We start from the raw sequence: 22,447 nt of genomic DNA on the forward strand, positions 1-22,447 counted from the left end.
GTAAAGGAGGTCATATACCTTAGATAACTTTTGGCTGACTGCCTGTTGGAAAAGAAGGGACACTTTTGGAAGTGGTTTACCTTGAGTAAGAACAAAGGATTGAGCATATTCTTTCCACCACCACTTTTCATCTGGAGAGCCTGAACACCCCAATCTGCTGTCCCACCAAGATGATCAGCTTTGAACAGCGGTCATCTAATGTGTATGGGCAACTTAAGGCTGGGTTCTCACAGGGTAGAATCCTACTGGAAATCTTGCGGCTTCGCCGCAACAAAAATACGCGAGGTTTCCGCCTGGAAAGCGCAGCTTCAAAACCCGCGGCACATAGACGCGGGTTTTGGAACAGCTTTGCCGCATGCTTTTCCGTTGAAGCCGACACTCCCACAGAGAGCAGCGCAGCCGCAATAGAAAAAAAAAATAGACATGCTGTGGCTGGTAAACCCACGACACAGCGCCGGCTTCTGCCGGCTTTGCTGCAACGAATTGGCTGTCCCGGCGTTAGTGGCCACAGGTGGATTTGCCGCAGCAAAATTCCGCATGGAATTTGTGCGGCAAATCCGCCCTGTGTGAACCCAGCCTAAGAGTTGCATATGATAATAAGGTCTTTATTTTGCTTACATTAACGTACAGAACTCATTAGTAATGCCACTTTTACATGGGATGATTCTCGTTTAAACGAGTGGGTGATGTCACTACTAGTTGTTTGCGCTCCTGCAGGATGTTCAGACAGGCAGATCATCGCTGAGAACGGTTCACTCCCCGCTCATTGCGTCACATTCCTATGTGAAACACTTCGTGGGGAGCGTGTAGACGTAACGAGACGTGTGTGAGCCAACGATGATTTTTATGCAGGCTAAGGGCTTATTCTGACGTGCATATATCAGCCGGGTTTTCACGCCGATTGCAAACAGTAGAGAGGGGCGGAGAGGGTGTGGGAGCTCAGTGCACTGCTCCCGGCCCGCCTCCTCCATTTGCAGAGAGAAACAGCGTATATCGGCCGCTTGTGAAAACCCGTCCGATATACGCAAATCGGAATAAGCCCTGAAACTGAGCGACAGATGAAAAGTGCGCATTAGCTTCATGTTTAGACATAACGATTTTTGCACACTTTCGAGAATTTTGAGCGACAATTGTTACGTGTAAATGGGCCTTAACATAGATAAAATAGCAACAAAAGAACAAATGGCTATAATAAATAGTCAAATAAAAATAGTTGTTTGCTTTTCATGAATAGTGTTGGAAATTTGCAGCATCCTCCCCAACTCCAGGATTTTAAACCTATTTTCAGATCTTCCCAATTTTTTTCTTTACCAAGTATTTTTAAAAGCATCACTGCAATTTTCCCTTCACTGGTTGAAGTACTTCAGTGCAGGAGACTGTTGAGCTTACATTAGAATTTATACGGTATTTCCTGCCTCATATTACAAAAGAGGAGGTGGGAAGGGCTGGATGATCAGTGCATGCATTGGAAGCAAACATAGGAAGCACTATGCCGGACGACACGCAGGATATTGCACAGGTTAGTTTTTGATACATTTTTAATCAATTATTTACTTTACTAATGATTAAAACACGTTTAGGTCTTTGGGCTGCTGATCTATGGATATAAATCAGATCCTCAGACTTCTATGCATAGGAACTATGTTTCAGTGCACAGAAACTCCTTAAGGGTATTCTGAAATGTACGCGGTACTTGAAAGGCATCTGAGAACCGTGCGACAAAGAACGCTTGCAGCTTTATCACAAGTCACAGCATCATCTGTGCAGACTACAGGACTACGGTAATTCATGGTAGAACCTCAGCTGAAGCTCTGCAGCTGAATATAACCTAATACAAGGCACTAAACCCCAACAGTCACCCTTGTACTCCGCATGCTATTACAATATCATGAATCAATTAATGCTTGACTCTCCTTTGCTGAAACAGGGGATGGAACTGTTGTTTAGGGTTGTTTCAGGGAGGAGCACAAAGGTTGGGTGTGTCAGTTGCACTCATTTCTAGGTGTGTCTGTAAAACCCAAGCTAAGATATTCTGCCCTCTTCAGTAGGGAGGACATCGCTTGAATGCCTTTCAATTATAGTCATCTTTTGATGTGCTAGATGCTAGTTCATTAACCTCTACTATTAGGCCTCATGTCCACAGGGGAAATCAGGCCTGCTACGGATTCTCCATGGAGAATCCATAGCGGGTCCCTCCTGCCCCGCGGACGTGAGCGCTGAAAATAAGAATAAACTTACCCGCAGGGGTCTGTGCGTGTCTTCTCTTCTTCACAGCCGGATGTTCTTTCTTCGGCCGGCGGATGTGCTCGGCACGCCGGCTGCGTGCCACGCGCATGCGCTGGGCACATCCGCCGGGCCGAAGAAAGAAGATCCGGCCGTGAAGAAGAGAAGACCTGCCCGGTCCGCTGCGGGTAAGTTATTCTTATTTTAGGTCTCCCACAGATCCGGACGGCTTCCATAGGCTTCAATAGAAGCCTGCGGGAGACCCGCACAAAAATGGAGCATGTCACGTTTTTTTTTCATGCTCCATTTTTTTTTTTATTCACTTTTATTGACCATCCGCGGGTATTTATCTACCTGTGGGTGGTCAATGCATCCCTATGGGGTGCGGATTTAAAATCATGTTTTGCCCGTGGACATGAGGCCTTAGGCCTCATATCCACGGGCGGGTCAGATTCCGCATGCGGGAGCCCGCAGTGGAATCCAACCCTGCCCGCGGCCGGTGACACTGTGTACCTGTCCGGGTCCTCTTTTTGCTTTACTGCGGACGTGTGCTGAAGTGGAGTTTTTTTTTTCAAACTCTTGCTTTCCCGCGGAATCTGCAGCTCGTCCACAGCTTCTTCAATGGAAGCTGTCCTTGCAGGAACCGCAGAAAATGGAGCATGCTGTGATTTTGTATCCTCGAGCGGAAACCGCAGTTGGTTTCCGCTTGTGGACATAAAAAATCATTTTACCATAGCATGCTAGGGGAGGTTATTGCTGCAGAATCCAGAGTGGAACGCCCGCGCCGGATTCCGCAGCAAAAATCCGCCCATGGACATTGGGTCTTATTGTGCTTGTTGCCTGTTTCTACTTTTTTCTTACATCTTTACCAAAGGATAAAATAATTACCCCATCTACATGTAATGGATAAAATACACATCAAAATTGTATGCTGTGGATTTCCAAATCTGCCCCCTGTTCAGGTTTGTGTAGATTTGGTAAATATTTGCAACATGGACATCACCCATTACAATGCAGAAGCAGAAATCTGCAGCAAATACATAACAAAGTCTGCAACTAAAACATGCAGCTTTTGTTTCAGGTTCATTTTCTGTAGATTTGTGGTAGAAATATCCGCCACTTCGGAACTTAATCTGAATGTTATGGTATATTATTTAGGCTTCCTTCACACTACATTTGAAGGGCACATTCAGCCGGCCGATATACGGCGTCCCTCTCTGCAGGGGGAGGAGGTTGGAAGAGCGGGGAGCAGTGCTCTGAGCTCCCGCCCCCTCTCTGCCTCCTCTTTCCACCCCCCTGCACTATTTTCAATGAGGAGAGGCAGGACGGGGGCGGGGCTAATTCCTGGAACTTAGCCCTGCCCCCGCCCTGCCTCCTCTCATTGCAAATAGTGCAGAGGGGTGGAGAGGAGACAGAGAGGGGCCGGGAGCTCAGAGCACTGCTCCTGGGCTCTTCCAGCCTCTTCCCCCTGCAAAGAGAGACGCCGTATATCGGCCAGCGTGAATACCCGGCTGATATACGGTCGTCTGAATGCGCCCAAAAACTCCAGTGATAGTCCAATGCTCAATTTAGTCTTTTATACACAAAACTGCATAGGGATGGAAACCAGTATGGCACAATAGGAGTGAATATGTGAGTCCTCTTTGGTCTTTTCCTAGCTAGTTTGCAAGACTGATGGCTGTTTCACACTGGTGATGGCGATATCGGACAGTGATTCATGCCCCAAAATCACCCTAACAATCCATGTGAAACCCCTGTATGCGAGGCATTTTCATGTGAAAACAGCGTTGCATCACTGCGGGGAATCCCTTCATCCCCACTACGGCTGAAGGGATTTCCCTGGCGCGTCTGAAGGGATTCCCCGTGGGGATGAAGAAATCCCCTGTCGGGGCGGTCACAGGCGCGGCAGAAAATCGCGGACTTCTCTCGCTGCTTTCAATGGGGCCGGCACTGCTGCTGCCAGCCCCATTGAAAACAATGGATGATATTGCAAAAAGATAGAACATGCTGCAATTTTTTTTAATGCAACATTGCGTGAGTGAAAACATCGCAGGTGGTAATAAAACCATTGAAAATCATTGGTTTCAAAATCCTGCATTTTCACTCAATCTCTCATCACGCAAAAATTTGTGCGATTTTCTCGCCAGTGTGAAGGCACCATGACAGTGATCAAAACTATCTGAGATGGAGACCAGATGTCTCCTCACAAGGTCACCCCTATGGTGCTGGCCAGCTTCCGTCCTTGCTTCTGTCCCTTTGCAGTTTTCTACATAAAAGACAGAAGCCGGGACAGAACCAGTGCTGCAGTGTTAAAAGGTAGTGTGAAAGAAACCTAAAAAAAAAAGGTTTGGTAAGGTGTTAGCGCTTATTCACACGTTTGTATATCGGGCGGATTTTCACGCCCGGTTGATACACGCTGTCCCTTTCTGCAGGGGGAGCAGGCGGGCCAGGAGCAGTGCACTGAGCTCCCGCCAGTAGAGCAAAATGTGATTGTTCTCAGTAAGAGAAACCAAGTAATCTTGTAGATATGATACCTTTTAATGGCTAACAAAAATACATGATGATACAGCAAGCTTTTAGGGATATCCCCCCCCCCTTCCTTCTTTAGGCTAATGAATGAAACTAGTTTGGATGGCACATAATTATAACATACAGATGCAGAGGGGAGGGGGACAAACTCCTCTTGATCTAAATAAATGTCCACACACCGAAATTTGGGACTTGAAAAAACACAAGACAGTCTGAGCAGAGAGACAAACACTAAATCAGTTCACTAAGCTGTTCATCATAAAACTGTTGCGTTCCTCAGCTTAGTGAACTGATTTAGTGTTTGTCTCTCTGCTCAGACTGTCTTGTTTTTTCAAGTCTCAAATTTCTGCGTGTGAACATTTATTTAGATCAAGAGGGGTATGTCCCCCTCCCCTCTGCCTCTGTATGTTATAATTATGTGCCATTCAAACTAGTTTCATTCATTAGCCTAAAGAAGGGGGGGATATCCCCAAAAGCTTGCTGTATCATCCTATATTTTTGTTAGCCATTAAAAGGTATCATATCTGCAGGATTGCTTGGTTTCTCTTACTGAGAACAATCAAAGAAACCTTAGACATGCCATTTTGATTGGTGGAGGTCTGACCTCTGGGACCACTGTCAGTTTGGAGAATGAAGGGGCCCAGGTCCCTTATGCCAGTAATACACCTTTAGATGATGAAATTGAACATCTCTGACCCTTATTTCCACTGACAACTCTTATAGAAGGAGTGTGAAGACACTATACATATCAGATGATCAGCTGCCCAACTTTCGTCTAATCTGTATCTTTAGGCCTCATGTCTACGGGGAAATTAAGAATTAAAATCCGGAGCGTTTTTCCCGCACGCGGATCCGCGCCCCATAGGGATGCATTGGACACCCGCAGGTAGTTAAATACCTGCGGATGTCATTTTTCCCTGCAGGCGCGGGTCCCGCGTGCAGGAAAAAATCCAAACACGCTCCATTTTAGGCCGGCTGCACACGAGCGTGACGGGCTCCGCCGCGGAATATTCCGCGGCGAAGCCCGTCACGGCGCCCCCCAGAGACCCCATACTTACCAGCGGATCCGGCGTTTTGGCTCCCACATGACGCTTCCCCGCCCACCGCCGCCGCGTCACATGACACGCCCACCGTGTCACATGACGCGGCCGGCTGTGTCATGTGACGCGCCGGCTGCGTCATATGACGCGGCGGCGGTAGGCGGGAAAGCGTTTTCACGCTATCTTCCGCTGTGTTACAGCGGGAGATAGCGTGAACAGACGGCTTCCATTGACTGCAATGGAAGCCGTCAGCGCGTACACCCGCGGCAAATAGAGCATGCCGCGGGTGAGGAAGGGAGATTTCACGGTGCGGAATTCCGCGGTGGAATTCCGCACCGTGTGCCCTGAGCTATTAGGTTCAATAGAACCTAATTGCTGCGGGCAGCGCAGCGGATTTTCGCCGCGAATTACGCGGCGGAAATCTGTTCGTGGGAAGGAGGACTTAGTGCGGGTCTCCCACAGGGACGGCTCCCGCAGGCTTCTATGGAAGCCGTCCGGATCCGCGGGAGACCCGCGCCTGAATTAAACTCACCTGCTCCGGACGGTACGGGTCTTCCCTTCTTCGCGGCCGGATCGTCTTTCTTCGGCCCGGCGCATGTGCGTGGCACGCAGCCGGCGTGCCGAGCACATCCGCCGGGCCGAAGAAGGAAGATCCGGCTGCGAAGAAGGGAAGACCTGCACCGTCCGCAGCAGGTGAGTTTATTCTTATTTTAAGCGCTCATGTCCGCGGGGCAGGAGGGAACCGCTACGGATTCTCCACATTCTGTACAGCAGCCAAGGGTGGATGGAAGTATCATTGTGCAGATAAACTCTGAGAAGGAGCAGTAGAGCTTAGCTAGCACGACACAAAGCTAATTCTCTAATGCACATCAGTGTATTTCAAGGACAGCACATGGACCCATTATAACCTGCTAGGCTTTTCATACTGGCATTCAAAATAAATAAATAAAGATCACAACATGTCCTATTCTGGTCTGTATCACGAACGGTTACAGAAAATGCGATACCAAACAGCTCTTAGGGCAGTTTTTATGCCTTTTCTCCTTGATATTTTGTTGTCAGAATAGGCACATAAATGTTGCAGCAAGAGTGGTTTCACATTTGTGTTTGGGGTTCTGGTCTCCCCAAACAGAGCAGGAATGGGGAATCCCCTAGCCGTACGGATCTGTCTTAGGATAGAATTGAACAGCGCCAAGGCAACCCCTATTGACTATAATAGTGTCCGTTCGCTTTCCGCCCAGCTGCCCAGCTTTATCTTCCAGTACTTTGAGCCGAATCTGCAATGGAATCTCCGAGCGAAGGTTCCAACGCAGATGTGAATCCACCATTAGTTAACTATTTGATACAAAGAAAGGCAAAACCAAACTTATTGCGCTATTGCAGCTAATTTTGCCCCTCAAATAGACATAATTTTCCTGCATCAGTTTAGCATTACTCTTTCCCTACTAATAATAGCTGTCAATAGCAACAGTCTTGCTAGAAATGTCTAGAACTTTTATAAATTCTGTCATGTTTTGCCATTATTACCTCTGAGGGTAGAACGCTGGTGCCCTCTAGTCTTTCTAGCAATAAAGTTCATGTGGCAGTTCTTTGAGTTGACCTTGTAGATGTTTATATACAGTATGCTATGGTTGGTTACAGTTCCATATAGTTATAGTTCATTTCACTTATTTTTTTTATAGATCTCATAGGGATCTTGCTATTTTCTTAAAGGGGTTCTGACATCAAAAAAAAAATTGTACTCACCTTGCCTGGTATGTCCCCTCCAGCTGGCATCTTCTTCTGTGCCTTTAAAGCAGAGCAGGAGCGGTCAAAAAGACCGCTTCCTGCTCTGGTCCGTCCGTCAGGCACTTCCGAGGTGAACGGACGGACCGCCCACAGCAAGCACGTCACAAGCAGTGCTTGCTGTGGGCGGCCCGTCCGTCCTGCTGAACTCTGGAGTGCTGCGCATGCGCAGTGGAGACGCAGCCCGTCCTGACTCCTGTCAGAGGGCACCTCTCCACTGTGCATGTGCGCGATCCCGGAGCGGCGCGGCTCGTGCAGACAGAAGAGGAGGAACAGAGCCTGCTGGGAGAGGACCCCCCCGATGTCAACAACAACAGTAGAACAGGTAAGTATTATCTTTTTATGCTTTAGCAGCCATTAAACCGTGGGTTCCCTGGGTCCATTAGGCACACCAGGGAACAATGGCTGCTAAAGCATAAAAACATTATTTGTGTCAGAACCCCTTTAAATATACCTTTTACAGCTAGAAAAAAATAATATTCACTTGGTTGCCTGGTCGAAGTGTTTTACAGACATAGCAAACTGTGGTCTGAGTCTCATGGGCCTGTATATGTACTGCTACATGTTTTTGTGATAGGATGTACATGCACAGCAGAGGCGTAACTTGAAGCTCCCGGGCCCCAATGCAAAACCTGTAACAGGGCCCCCAACTATAACGCTTTATTCATAGTACTGGGCTCATTATATGGAGGAGAGAAGCCTTATGGGTCCCCTAAGGCTGCTGGGCCCTGGTGCAACCGCATCCCCTATAGTTATGCCAGTGATGCACAGTATAGCGCTCCCATACACATTTTAATGGCCAGCCTCATTGTACCCTGGGCTACTTATGAAGCAATGATGGCTCCAATGTCTACTGAGAAAAGCACTTATATGCACTTTTTGATTATATGGCAGAACAAAGCACTGACTTGGAGGGTGGTTGAGGGTCTTACTAAGGGCATCATAGCATATGCCCCAAGAAGAATTTTTGCTCCATAGTGTTAACTTACCAGTTTTATGTTGTTGGAATGTCTACTGCAAATGGGAAGAAATGTTTCAAAAGAGTGCGCTATTCAGTAAACTAGCTGTGTGTGCTGTAAAACTATACTATAGGACGAACCAAACATTCCTTAAGGGAACCTATTACCTTTCTACAGCAGCATAAACTAAATTATGGTGCTGTGCAGGGAGCCGTGCAATGCATTTTTTATACTCACCCGCTCCCTAGTTCCTGCGCTGTCACCCGCCAAATTCTACGGGCCACACTAAATTCAATAGACATAGGGGGAGTTATGTGAAACTGTCTAAAACAAAATCTTTGTTGCCCATAGCAACCAATCACATTCCTAATAGTGCTCTTGAAAAATGAAAGCTGTTCTATGATTCGTTGCTGTGAGCAACAAAGACCGTTTTTCTCTTACACAGTTTTCTTAAATCTGCTGTATAATCTTCGTCCATAGTAATGCTCATAGGGAACCATTCAAAAGGTAAACCTGTCATCTCCGTACAGCACCATAAACTAAGTTACCTGTGATGTCCAGATGCGACTGCCTAAGAGGCGTTTAACTCAGTGTGCCGCAAACCTACTCCATTGAACAGGATGTGTTCATTGTTTGTGACTACTGCAAACATGTTCATTTAACTAATGTCAAAGGGCATTTCGAGATAAGTATGGAGAAGGAAGAGTGTAGAGAAAATCCTGCCTTCACTAATTGGTTAAAAAATTTGAGACAAACTAACAGATTAAAAACTGAGAAAATGTCAGCTGACCCAATCCTGGAGTCCATGACTGCAACCAGTTTCCATTGATGGAGAGTAACATAACTGTATCCAGATTTTCCTTGTAAAAATCTCAGCACTAAAAATTAACTTTTCTTCATTCCATCATAAAAATGATCCATGTAGTGTGATTATAACAGCTCCTATGCCTTTCCAGGAAAGGGGGAGGGGTTTGTCTCTATGTAATATTCTGTTTATAGCCCATACTACGTGAAGATATATGTGAGGGAGATGAACATGTGGAGTCTCAATGGGTAAAGATACATAAAGGGAAAAACAACAATAAAATCCTCATAGGGGTTTTCTATAGGCCACCAAATATAACAGAAGCCACTAAAAATCTATTACTGAGGCAAATAGATGAAGTGGCAAATCACAGTGAGGTAATTATTATGGGAGATTTTAACCATCTAGATATAAACTGTAAAGCTGAAACCTGCGGCTCTCATAAAATAAATAAATCTTGTTATTTATATAGAACCAACTTAGTGCTAATGCCCAAGGCCGGATTTCTGCCACCTTTTATGTGGCGGAACCCCAGAGCTATTAGGTTCAATAAAAGGTGGCAGAAATCCGGTCTTGGGCATTAGCACTAAGTTCAATAGAACCTAATAGCTCAATGTTCACGCCGCTTAATTCCGCAGCGTGAAAGAAAACGCGGCATTTGACGCGGCAATACGCGCGACCGGCTTCCATTGTAGTCAATGGAAGTCGTCCGTCACACTATACCTTCGCTGTAGCACCGCTGGAGTATCGCCTGAATATGCGGCCACGCTATCTGACACTGCCAGGGCATCACACACTGTACTACGCATGCGCACTGGCCCTCCATGCGGGATGCTTACGGCGGATCCGGAGGGCTAAGTATGAGGGGTTTTGGGGGGCGCCGTGGTGGACTCCGCTGCGATATTCCGCTGGCGGAGTCTGTCACAGCCGTGGGCATGAGCCCTTATTCCACAGGTAATTTTTATTTATGTATAAATAAAATGGGTGCTCATTTTACTGACCTCAGAAGGAGTCAACCGTGAGCCGGGCTACCTACCAGGGGATTGAACTTGCAACCTTCAGGCCATCAGTTTAGGACTGCATTTCTGCTGCCTTAACACTCTGTGCCACATGAGGTAACAAGTTTCTCTCAATACCTTATCCAATTTGTACAGGACCCAACTAGAGGGATGGCCATTTTAGACTTAATATTAACCAACAGACCTGACACAGGAACAGGGGTGCAGGTTGGGGGGCACCTGGGAAATAGTGACCATAATATAATTAATTTCCACCTATCTATCAAAAAGGACTTTTATAGAGAAGCTACAAAAGCAAAAAGGCAGCAAAGAAGCAGTGAAAACCTATAAGAAAAAAATTAATTATGTAAAAACCAGATAAAAACAGCAAAGGTGGAGACAGAGAGCATTATTGCCAAGGAGAGTAAAACTAACCCTAAACTGTTCTTCAGTTATATAACTAGTAATAAGATTAACCCCTTCAGTGGTGGGTTTCTTACCACCCTGTCAGACCTAGCAGGGCAGGTTTTTTAAATGGGCCAATCATTTAATTTCCAGTCTCGTTCCAAGAGCCATATCTTTTTCATTTTTCCATTGACACAGCCATATGAGGGCTTGATTTTTGCGGGACAAGTTGTACTTTTTGATGGCATCATTTTTGGGCATATATAATGTTTTGCATAACTTTTGTAAAAATATTTGTAGAGAGATTGGGGGAAAAAAAGAAATTCTGCCATTTGTTTTTTGGATTTCATTTTTACGGCGTTCAACATGCAGAATAAATAATGTAATAATGAAATAAGGAAAGTGAAGCAGGGGGTCATTTTTTTGGGCTTTGATTAAGGGCTATTTCAGACGACCGTATATCGGCTCGATTTTCACGCCGAGCCGATATACGGTGTCCTTGTCTGCAGGGGGGTTGGGGGGTGGGGGTGGAGGATGGAAGAGCCAGGAGCAGGAACTGAGCTCCCGCCCCCTCTCCGCCCCTCTCCACTATTTGCAATAGGAGGGGTGGGATTGAGGCAGAGCTAAGTATCACCTCTCAGCTCTGCCCCCGCCCCTCTCCTTGCAAATAGTGACGAGGGGCGGGGAAGGGGCGGGAGCTCACTTCCTGCTCCTGGCTCTTCCACCCCCCAGCGGAACAAGGACACCATATATCGGCTCGGCGTCAAAACCGAGCCGATATACGGTCGTCTAAATAAGCCCTAAGACACAGAATTATCATCTTATGTTGCAACACTGAGAAAGACTGATAATTCTTTACAAGGAGGATGACATTTTTTCTCTATTTTACAGAGATATTTCCAGCCACCTCTGCTGGACGTTTATTCCCAGTATGTACTACTATTTCAGTAAAAAAAATATTTTCTGGCATTGGTTCTCATCTTTCCCACAACTAATCTAAAATTGCACCCCTTGTTCTAATGTTTACTTTCCTAATAAAAACACTTCCGTCTTGAACCTTTTTTTAAATACCTTTAAAGGTTTATTTATACCATAATTAATCCAGTAACGACATGGCCTATTTTTGCTTTCAAGAAACAGCCTTATTTTTCGAATCAGACACGTTATTTTATGTGGTAATAACTTTTGAATACTCTTACTTATCAATACGATTCTGAAATAGTTTTTTCATGACATATTGTAACTTATTAATTTCCAACTTTTGAGTATTTCTCCTTGTAAGGCCGCCTGCACACGAGCGGGTCGGATCCGGAAGCGAGATTTCTCGCCGCGGGACCCGACCCGAGAGCCTGCAGGGACGAGCGCGTACTCTCCCGCGCCTGGCGGCCCCAGCTCTTTCATGTGCGGCTGCGGCGCAGCCGGCGCATGCGCAGACCGGAGCCGGTGGGTGAGTGCATGCCCCGCACAAAAATAGGACATGTCGCGGTTTGTTTGCCGCGCGAGATTTCGCGCGGCCAAACCGCGGCCGTCTGCATAGGAGTGCGTATTGTAATGCACTCCTATGCAAACTTTCAGTGGCGGAAATCCCGCGGCGGGATTTCCGCCCGTGTGCAGGCGGCCTAAGACAGACAGTCAAAAATGGTTAATAATTAACATTTACCATAGCCCAACTTTACATTGCAATCATTTTTTAAGTGTTATTTTATTGTTTAGGATTCCACAAAATATATTAGAACCGTTCAATTTTTTGCAGATTTTTAATTTAAAACCATTTTTTCTATAACACAGCAAAAGTTAGCAAACAAACAAAACTCAGAATGTATTACCCTGGTTCTTTGGGCACATGGCCGGGCTCAGAAGGGAAGGAGCGTTGTTTTCTTTTTTGGAATGCAGATTTTGCTGTAATAACTTTCAGACCCCATGTAGTGTTTGCAGCCCCTGAGGTGCCTGTACATTTTAAACCCTTGAGAACTGACCCCGTTCTGGAAATTAGACCCCCATGAATTCATTGGGGTGTGTAGTGAGTGTTTTGGTTGGAGAGATTGTTAATAGCGCAAACTCAGGCTGCTGCACTCTGATTGTCAATCAAGTTGTCAGAAAGATTTGCTGCGGACATATTGGAAGACAGATGGGTTGCTTTAATAGAAGCAGGTTGGCTGTCATGTAGGTGTGGTCTGTACATGTTGACATGATTAACATTATTTAAAAGTAGGTGGGTATGCTTTACTTGACTTTTACCAACTTTGAAGTAATGTACAATTGTTAAGATTTACACTTTTACTACCAATGGTTTTGATTTCACCAATGTTTCTAAAATAAAAATCTGAAGCAAGTTTGGAAGCAGTCTGGTAAGTTGCTACGATTCCATGCCTCAATGTTACTTGCTAGGGCAGACATTATCTAAATTATTGCTTCATATGCAAAGGAACCACGATTTACTTGTAAAACTTGACTAGCAAGGACTAGAATTCAAGTACTGCTGAAATAGCTTCAAGAAAAATGTCCCTAACATCATAGATATAATGGGTGCGGAGGTTGCAGTCACTTCTAGACCTTGGTACCTGAAGGAGCTTGAAGGTTCTTCCGACACATAAAATTACAGCAATGTTATATAGGGCATGCCTGTAAGAGGGCAGCTTGGAATGAACTGCCTGCAACCATGAACTGGACCCCCTTAACAAGTATATGTCTGAACTCCATGCTATTACTGTGTTATAGACTGCAACTGTTCCAGTGAAGTTAATTGGGACTGGTTAAGTAAAGTTATTATACGTTGTCTTATGCATTACTTACCATTGTGTGCTATAACCACTCTTCCTTACAGGTACTGTGCTCCTTTAATGGTTCACTACTGGTTACAATGCTTGTGTATGTTTATTGGCGGGATCTGGGGTTGCACTGTTTTCTGGTCATGGATGTGAATGCTGGAGTATGACGCCACATGGGCTCTGTTGAGGGTGGGGTCGGAGACTATACATGGGGTTGCTGTATTTGCCATTAGTAGTTTTTGTTATAGACTAGCAGTAGAGTGTATAACGGCTGTAGCTGGCTACACAGGACTAAAGAAGAGCCATAAGTAACAGGAGGCCTGGTCTATGAGAATGGAGTTGGGTACAGCCAGCAAGCTACACTAGAGACCCTGTTGGGTGGTAGACCTCCGATCTGTCTTCTTGACCTACACCCATGCTGGCTTTGCTTGGGACTGCCTTGCCTGCCTTGGTGGTGGCGACTGCTGCCACTCTTGCAAAGTGATGAGGATGCTCTTTATTCAGAGAAGTCTTTCCTGGACAGAATGGGGCCTGGCAGGCTTTCGGATCCCCACTTAAGCTTTGCAGAGTTAGTTCTGGCTCCAGTAAACTTGGTTCAGAAATTTGACGAGATAGAGCAGATACAAAAGAAATACAGCCAACACTGCAAATGGTAGCTGGCATGTTTTTTTTCTCACAAGGAGCAGATGTCAGTAATGCTCACAATAAGTCCAGCTTTTTTTTTGCTATGTCTAGCAAGTTCTTCGGGTTTCGGAGGAAAAACTGAACAGCTTAGGTGAAAATGGCCCCTAGGACCGCAATAGAGACATCGGCCATTAGACAGCCTCATGCATCTTTCTACAGTGGACTGGGTAACATGACCTAGTTCCATAGATTCTTCAGGAGAATTAAGGCTCATCATATGCAGAAGAAAATTTTGGATTGGCAGGAACTGGTTGCTGACAAAAAAGCGTGGAGAACTCTCTTCTTCTTTAGATCTCTCTCTGAAAAGCAGATTCACTTGGTTAGTAAGAGAAATTAAATTATCCAGAGAGGAGGGAATATCTCACCCAGGCAGTTCATCTTTAATGACCTGACCAGAACATGGCCTGCTAGGCTTCATTGTTCCAGGATAAATCTGATGCTAAGGCGCGGAACTCGATAATATATTTTCTGACAGTGGAGGCTCCCTGTCTCAGTTGCAGTAGGGCAGCAGCAGTGTAGATGGCACAACCTGGCACATAAAAAAATCTTCTGTAAGGCCTCCCTCACACAGGGCGTTTTTGTACAGTGTTTAGTTCTGCCTTTTCAGCGCTGCGCTAAACGCTGTACAACGCACCCATTCATTTCAATGGGGCTGCTCACACAGGGCTGAAAACACAGCGTCTTCAATGATGCGCCTAGACAGCGTTGCATGTTCTATCTTTGGACGTTTTCAGCCCTGCCTTTAGCACTGCTGAAAACGCGGCAAAACTTGGTGCCGCGTTTTTGGCAGCATTGACCACACACTGATTTTGGGGGGGGAGGGCTTGCAATATAAGCCCTACCCCGAAAATCAGTCCTAGCTACACCTAGATAGAAAAAAAAAGCAATACTCACCTAGCTGCTGCCGTCCGGGTCTCAGACACTGGTTCCTGCCGTTGCTTCGGGCGTCCCCTGCACTGACCTATCTATTGCCATAGGTCAGGTTCAAGAACCCCGCCTCCAGCAATAGATTGCTGTGATTGGGCATCGAGCCTGCACTGAGAACCAATCACAGCCCTTCACTGAATGTCTCAGCCAATCAGAACCGGCAAGTGATTCTGACATTGTTTTTTCGCCACATATTGGACTTCATTTAGGTGGTAAAAATAGACCGATAGAATTTGTGAATATTTATTAAAAGTGCCAAATTTGGGAGCATTTTGGAAAAAATTTTATTTTTACACATTTTCAACTGTAATATCTCAAATATGTGCAAATATACTGTAGAAATTTTTGCTAAGATATATATTTCCATCTGTTTACTTTATTCTGGATGCACATTGGAAAAACGTTGTTTTTTTAAAACCATTTTGGAGACGTACAAATGTAACATTAATTAGCAACATTTTGAGGAACACTTTGTTTTCCAGCACCAAGCCAAGTTTGCAAAGGCTCATAGAAGTCAGAATGATGGATACCCCCACAAATGACCCCATATTATAAACTACACCCCTTAATGTATTCACTGAGAAGAGTCATGAGTATTTTGACTTCACAGTTTTTTTTCTGGAATTAATGCAATTTAGAGGAGAAAAAATAAAATTTGATATTTTTTGCAAATATGTCAAATGCATATTATTTTTCTATAGTGCACATGAAAATGAGGATTTACACCCTAAAATGGATACCCCTGTTTGTCCTGTGTTCAGAAACATACCTATTGTGGCCCTAGTATTATGTCTCTATGCACAATGGGGCCCAAACCGAAAGGAGCAGCCGGCGGCTTTCAGAACAGACATTTTTGTTGCAGGTGTTTTAGGCCCCATTGCACACTTGTAGAGCCCTTGAGGGGCCAAAACGATATAGAACCCCCACAAATTACCCCATTTTGAGAACTAGACCCCTTAACGAATTCATCTGTCTATTTTGACCCCACAGTTTTTGAATGAATCTAAGCAAAACAGAAGGAAAAAATTATGATTTTCATTTTTTTGGCAAGTATGTCATTTTAAAAACAGTTTTTTTTGTACAGCACACATATGAAGGAAGACTTTCACCCCACAATGGATACCCCTCTTTGTCCTATATTCAGAAATATACCCATTGTGGCCCTAATCTTATGTCTGGCTGCACAACAGGGCCCAAACCGAAAGGAGCATAGAAGTTCAACTGTTTTTAACTTTTACGTGATTGCCATTATCCATTGGATAACAGGGATCTCATGACTGGGGACCGCTCACCGCGGCCCTCAGTTACTGCTCCAGGCTCTCGGCTACCTTTAGTAGCCAGGAGCAAGGAGATTTTAAATTTCCCGGACCCTACCCAGCTTCTGCGCTTGTGTCCACCATTTTGCTGACGTGTGCATGCGCCAAAGTTGGGGAAAGGTCAACGGATAAAGATCCTGTCAGGGGACATCGCCAAAGGCCTCAAGCCTCCTGCACACGGGCGGTTCGGACCCCGCATGCGGGATTCCCGCAGTGGAGTTCAACGCAGTGCTCGGCCAGTGACCCCAGAGTACCTATCCAGCATCTTCTGCACACGCTGCGGATGTTCCGGCTGGCACTATGTTGCGCATGCGCAGTAGCCGCCGGCGTGGGAAGGGTGACGCATATCTCGCGATACTTCTGCAGTGCTCACTGGAAACAGGCCCGCTGCCATTTATTCTCCACGCGTGGAAAATTACAACCGCTCGTGGAGATGAAATGAGGTTTTGCCATTGAATAGTATGGGCTGTATTTGCTGTGGAGTCCATAAGCGGACTCCGCAATGCAAATACGCCCATGTGCAAGAGGCCTTAGGCAAGTTATCTTCCCTGGTCACGTGATCGCCATTATCCAATGGATAATGGCGATCACGTAGAAGTAAAAAGAAGTTAAAATTTCACCTCCCCTCATGGATCTGATCTATGAAGGGGGGGTGAAACTTTAAAGTTACTTTACTTTTTACAACTTTTCCATGATGGATAACGTTCCAATAGATAACGGTGATCACGGACTCGGCGTTCGGCCCCCGGTGACATCTACTGCTTCCCGGCTACCTTCAGTAGTCGGGAAGCAGGAGATTTCAAATGTCCCGCGCTGATCTCATTGCTCGGGATGAGGTTGGGCTTCCCGCGGCCCAGGATGACCGGTTGTCGGCTACCTCTGAGAACTGACAGCATTGAGCTGTCACGTCCACAGCACACAGGGCTTTAATCCTCATGGGAATGCATGTTTTTACGTCCCTGAGGATTAAAGCCCACAAAGCTAGGATGTAAAATCACTATGGGGCCGTCACTAAAGGGTTAAAATGTTGACTGGAAACCGAATAGACTTATAGTCAATGGGGTCCCTTGATTATAGAACATTCGGCCCATAGGTTCCACTTTCCTGTTCTCCTTACGGAGCTACAAAACAGAGCCCAAAGCTCTAGTGTGAACGCGCCATCACAGCTACTCTCAGCATGAGATCTAGGCCGCCATGACCATTCCGGGACTTTGTGCACTGTTTACTGAATGGCCGGACTGACATAACAACGTCCACTGCCCACAATACAATAATGTACAGCACACATAGTGCAGGACCATGTCAGCCAGGAAACATCACATTGTGCAAGTTATGTCACTGGGGCTTGTTTTATCACTAGTGCCCTCTGCAGGCAAACTATCACTACTGTTCCGACTACTGGGGGATTATCACTACTGCTCTGACTTCCGGTTGTATTATCACTGCTGTTCACACTTTTCTGTCATCGCCTGAAATGCCCGGGTTAAAGATGGCGGTCCGGGCTGCCTACGGAAGCGCACGCAGTTCCTCCCCAGCTGGCTGAGGTGCCGTGAGGCGGGTCACGTGTCGCGGTCCTCACGTGACAGCGCGTACAGGGAGGCCAGCGGTCCGGTGTGTTGGCGCAGTGGGTGTCACTGGTGGGCTGTACGTGTTACGGGAAGCATGGACAAGCTGCGGAGGGTCCTGAACGGCCATGAAGACGAGGAGCGGGGGCTGACGACTCAGGTACCGGCTAGCAGTGCCCGTGTATGTGCCGGATGTCCTGTACAAGTCACTGCCGGTCCCCCACAGCAGAGCAGTGACTTCTCTCCACGAGCTTCCTGCTATGGGTTGTGTATCCCCACCTGTACCGTATTCTACCCCGTATCTGTCACTTAGTTCGGCCTGGGTGTAACAAGTGCTGCTCCTGCCGCCGCCTCTTGTATACATCACCTGTTTCCACTGAATTGTCGGCTTGTTTCTGCACTTGGCTTTGACAGATAACAGGGAATATATGTAATATCACACCTGTGAAAACTCTTATAACGTTAAAGGGATTTTTACCTCTTAATAATGGATGACCGATCCACAGGGTAGGCCAGCAATATCTGGGACTACGGCCAATCGCCTGTCCAGCTGTCACCAGGTACAGAGGAGGAAGCCGATAGCGCTGTACATCATGCAGTGGCCAGTCGTGTTGTTGCAGTCCTATTGCAGTGAATGGCGTTGTGCTTGTATTCCCATGTCGGGCCACTGTGCGATATACAGCGCTGACTGCTTCCTGCTGCTTACAGGTAGACGGCTCGGTGACCAGCTTGCTGACTGCTGACGACCCTCTGCGTCCTGTATATCACAGTAACACAGTATTCAGCCCACTCTGTCAATGTTGTCAGAACAAACCGGATCGGCAAATCGGATTTGCATTTTCAATGCTGTGAATTGGCATGTGGGTTACTCCCATCCAATGGGGCTGATCTGTGTGTTCCCCTCCGTAGTTTCTGTAAGGTATGTCTCCGGGTTTCACATGTCCGTTTTTTTCCTTTCCGCTATGGGTTTCGGAGCCGCACTCTTGTGATCTGCGGGTGCAGCTTTTCCATGTGACACCATGTGAATATAATATGGCCTTAGGGTGATTATACCCAGATTATCTGCCTAACAAGTCCTGATAGACAATATAGCATGTTGATCGGTTCCGGTTGGCGACATTTATAGGTGGCAGGTCACAGCTACTATGGGAATAAATTAGTTTGTCCCATGTGTTTGTCTTTGTCATCACACGTTGGTTATTTACACAGGGAGATATGCCACATAGGAGTGAGAATTCTTTGTCTGCCTAAGGGTTTATTCACATGGGCGTGTTTTTACGCCCGGCTGATATACGCTGCCCCTCTGATGCATTGGTTTACAATGCATCAGTGCACAGGGGCGTATTTCCATGGCGTAAAAGCGCCCGATGGGGCGCTTTCATGGTGGCGGTAGCAGCTGCATAGATTCCTATATGAGGGGGGAGGGAGTTCAGCAGCACCCCTTGTCGCTGTTTGCAATGGGAGGGGGCCATTGCTGGCTGCAAATAAAGGGTGGGGGCTTAGCTCCGCCACCCCATGGCTAACAGCCGGAGATGGGGAGAGGTGAGCCGGCAAGGGGGAGGGAAGGGGGAATGTCTTCCCAGGCTCCATGGCATTGCGGCCTCAGCGTATATATGCCGTTCCCTTTGCCGCTCAGGTGTTTTTACGGCGCCTGCGGGCGCACATAAAACGTCTATGGCCGTGTAAATGGGCCCTAAGGCTGGGTTCACATGGGTCAGATTTGCTGCAAAAATTCCGTGCGGCAAATCTGCTCGCGGCTCCTAATCCCGCGATTAGCTAGCTATGTGGATGAGACTTTGCAAAAATCTGACCGCCCCGTGTGGACGAATCTCTCGCGACAAAGCCGGGTGGAACCGGCGATGTGGTGCGAAATTGACAACCGCAGCATGTCAGTTCTTTCTTCTTTTTTTTTCCCCCCGTTGTGACCTCACTCCTCTATTCTTTTGAAGTTGCCACTTTTCAGTGCGGCCAAGCTGTGAGATTTCCGTCCCATGGGAACTCTCTGTAGCCTATGGTTACATTTGCATTGCAAAGATGATCGCGCAAAATATGGCTTTTGAGCGATCATTTTGCATAAACTACTACTTGGCACTAATTCCTATAGGTACTATAAGTGTGAGCTGCTGGGGGCTGTAGTCGGGGAACAGACCTCCTGCTGTTTCCTGTTTACTTTCACTTTGATCTGCTGGTGGTACTGATGGCTAATAAAATGTAATCAGTGGTCCACGGGCTGAGCACAGTGGTATTATTGTATCTTGAGGCCACCAGAAGCTAGAGGTTTGACAGGAGGAACACCCCTGTCGCACCCCTAGCTTCCAATTGGCTCAAGAAGTAAAGGTCCTGGAAGGAGGCAAACTGCCTCCGTGTCTGTTAGCCAGCGCTCTGTTTCAGCAGCTACCCACCTGTCCCCTGGCCTCCCAGCTGTTCTGCTGTCTGCGGACCGCTGCCTACAACTTATGAGACCCCTAGCGCAGTAGGCTCCCTGGTCTCCTAATGTTAGAAACTGTAGGGTGCCGCTGCCGGCTCCCTGCAGTTGTGCTGCTGTAGGAGGATGGTGTGTGTGACTTTGTGGACCCCCTGCTGCTGTGTCCTGCCTGCTGCCGACTGCAAACACAGCTGGGGAGGGGGGGGGGGGGGGCGTCTTCAGCAGCGCCGCAGGCAAACACGTTTTACGGCTCTATGGCCACCCCGCTCTGCTCTTCTATACCGGGCGGCCGTCGGAGAAGGGGTTTAAGGTGGCCCACTGTACACCTGCAGCGGGGGCCGGGAAGCAACGGAGGTGCTGGGCGGCCTGCATTGCAGCTGCACCATCACCTTACTGGGCTGCTAGGACCTGCAGCCAAGGAAGATGGAAGATGTCCAGCCAATCAGGTACAGGGGGCATCACCCCCCTGTCAAGCTTGATTCCACCAGTTGTTCCTGGTGCCGTCAAGATACAATAATACTGAACACAACTTGTCAGCTGTTCTGCTGAACAATGGATTTCAAGCAGAAGCGAAAACCGTTGTTTGGCATAAAACTGGAAGATGAGCCCATTTAGACACAAAGATTATCGCTTAACCCCTTCCCACTCCATGACGTATAGTCATGGAGCCACGGGGTATGTATGAAGAGGTTGCAGGGCAACCTCTCTTCATACAGCGTGGGCGTCAGCTGTTTATTACAGCTGACACCTGCGGGCAATAGCCGCGATCGGCCGAATAACCATTTAAATGCCGTGCCGCTGTCAATTCTGACAGCGGCATTTAAATCTCGGGGGGTCCCGCACGCCCCGGTGCAGGTGTCATGGCAGCCGGGGGCCTTTAGATCAAGCCATCCCCGTGTGCTGCCTGTGAAATTGCAGTATGACGTAATGCTATAGCATTACGTCATACTGCAAGAGCGAACAAAGCACCGCATATTGTAGTCCCCCAGGGGGGCTTTAAAGTAAAGTAAAAAAAAAAATCAATAAAGTTTTTTTAATTGTGGAAAAAAAAAGTTATAAAAGTTTAAATCACCCCCCTTTTGCCATAACTATTATTAAAACATCTAAATATATGTATTTGGTATCACCACGTCTGTAAAAGTCCGCTCTATTCAAGTAGCGCATTATTTTTCCCGCACATTGAACGTCATCTGAAAAACAAAATAAAGAACGCCAGAAATGCACTTTTTTAGTTACCCTGTCTCCCAGAAAAAATGCAATAAAAAGCGATCAAAAAGTCGTATGTATTCCAAATGGGTACTTTTAAAAACTTCAGGACATCCCGAAAAAAACGAGCTCTTGCTCAACTACGTCGACGGAAAAATAAAAGTTATCGCGCGCACAAAAAGGCCGCAGAAAATAATTTAAAAAAATTAAATGTCGTAGAAAAAAAAAAAGTTGTATAGTAAGAGAAAACCTATACAAGCTTGGTATCGTAGTAATCGTACCGACCCATAGAAAAAAGTTATCCTGTCGCTTTTGTTGCCGTTTGTGCGCCGTAGAAACAAGACGCACTAAAAGATGGCGAAATGTCTTTTTTTTTTTTTTTTTTTTTCATTTTACTCCACTTAGAATTTTTTTTAAAGTTTTTCAGTACATTATATGGTACAATAAATAGCACACTTGAAAAATCCAACTCGTCCCGCAAAAAACAATCCCACATACAGCGACGTCGATAAATAAATAAAGGAGTTACGATTTTTTTGAAGGGGGGGAGGGGGGAACGAAAATGGAAAAAGAAAAAGGGGCTGCGTCATTAAGGAGTTAAAGGATGGCTTTTGAGCAAATTTTGAGCGATTAATCATTGTATCTAAATGGGCCTTAAGTCTTCCTTCAGACAGCTTTTTTCCGTGGGGGTGAGGGGAAAAATAGCGCCGTTTTGTATGCTGATGAGTTTATTAATTTGACCTGACTTGGCAATCGCCATTCTTCAAGCGCTCACCTGTTTGCACTTACAATACAGTATGGCTATTTGGCTG

At 46.5% G+C, this 22,447-nt stretch overlaps 1 protein-coding gene across 2 annotated transcripts in view; it reads left to right on the forward strand.

Moving 5' to 3' along the window:
* The first annotated feature begins 1,424 nt into the window (after positions 1-1,424).
* The window catches only part of SFT2D1 (SFT2 domain containing 1), a 62,172-nt gene continuing 41,149 nt past the window's right edge, over positions 1,425-22,447 (forward strand). The window contains exon 1 of one of the 2 annotated variants that reach the window (XM_066605418.1): positions 1,425-1,519. In XM_066605418.1, the coding sequence (XP_066461515.1) occupies positions 1,490-1,519 (30 nt within the window). In that variant the 5' untranslated portion in view covers positions 1,425-1,489. Of the gene's footprint in view, positions 1,520-17,959; positions 18,165-22,447 lie in introns of those variants that run through there. The other variant, XM_066605419.1, reaches the window with a different exon arrangement.

Source organism: Eleutherodactylus coqui, chromosome 1 (genome assembly GCF_035609145.1).
Source record: "Eleutherodactylus coqui strain aEleCoq1 chromosome 1, aEleCoq1.hap1, whole genome shotgun sequence".
In the NCBI taxonomy this organism is placed as follows: domain Eukaryota; kingdom Metazoa; phylum Chordata; class Amphibia; order Anura; family Eleutherodactylidae; genus Eleutherodactylus; species Eleutherodactylus coqui.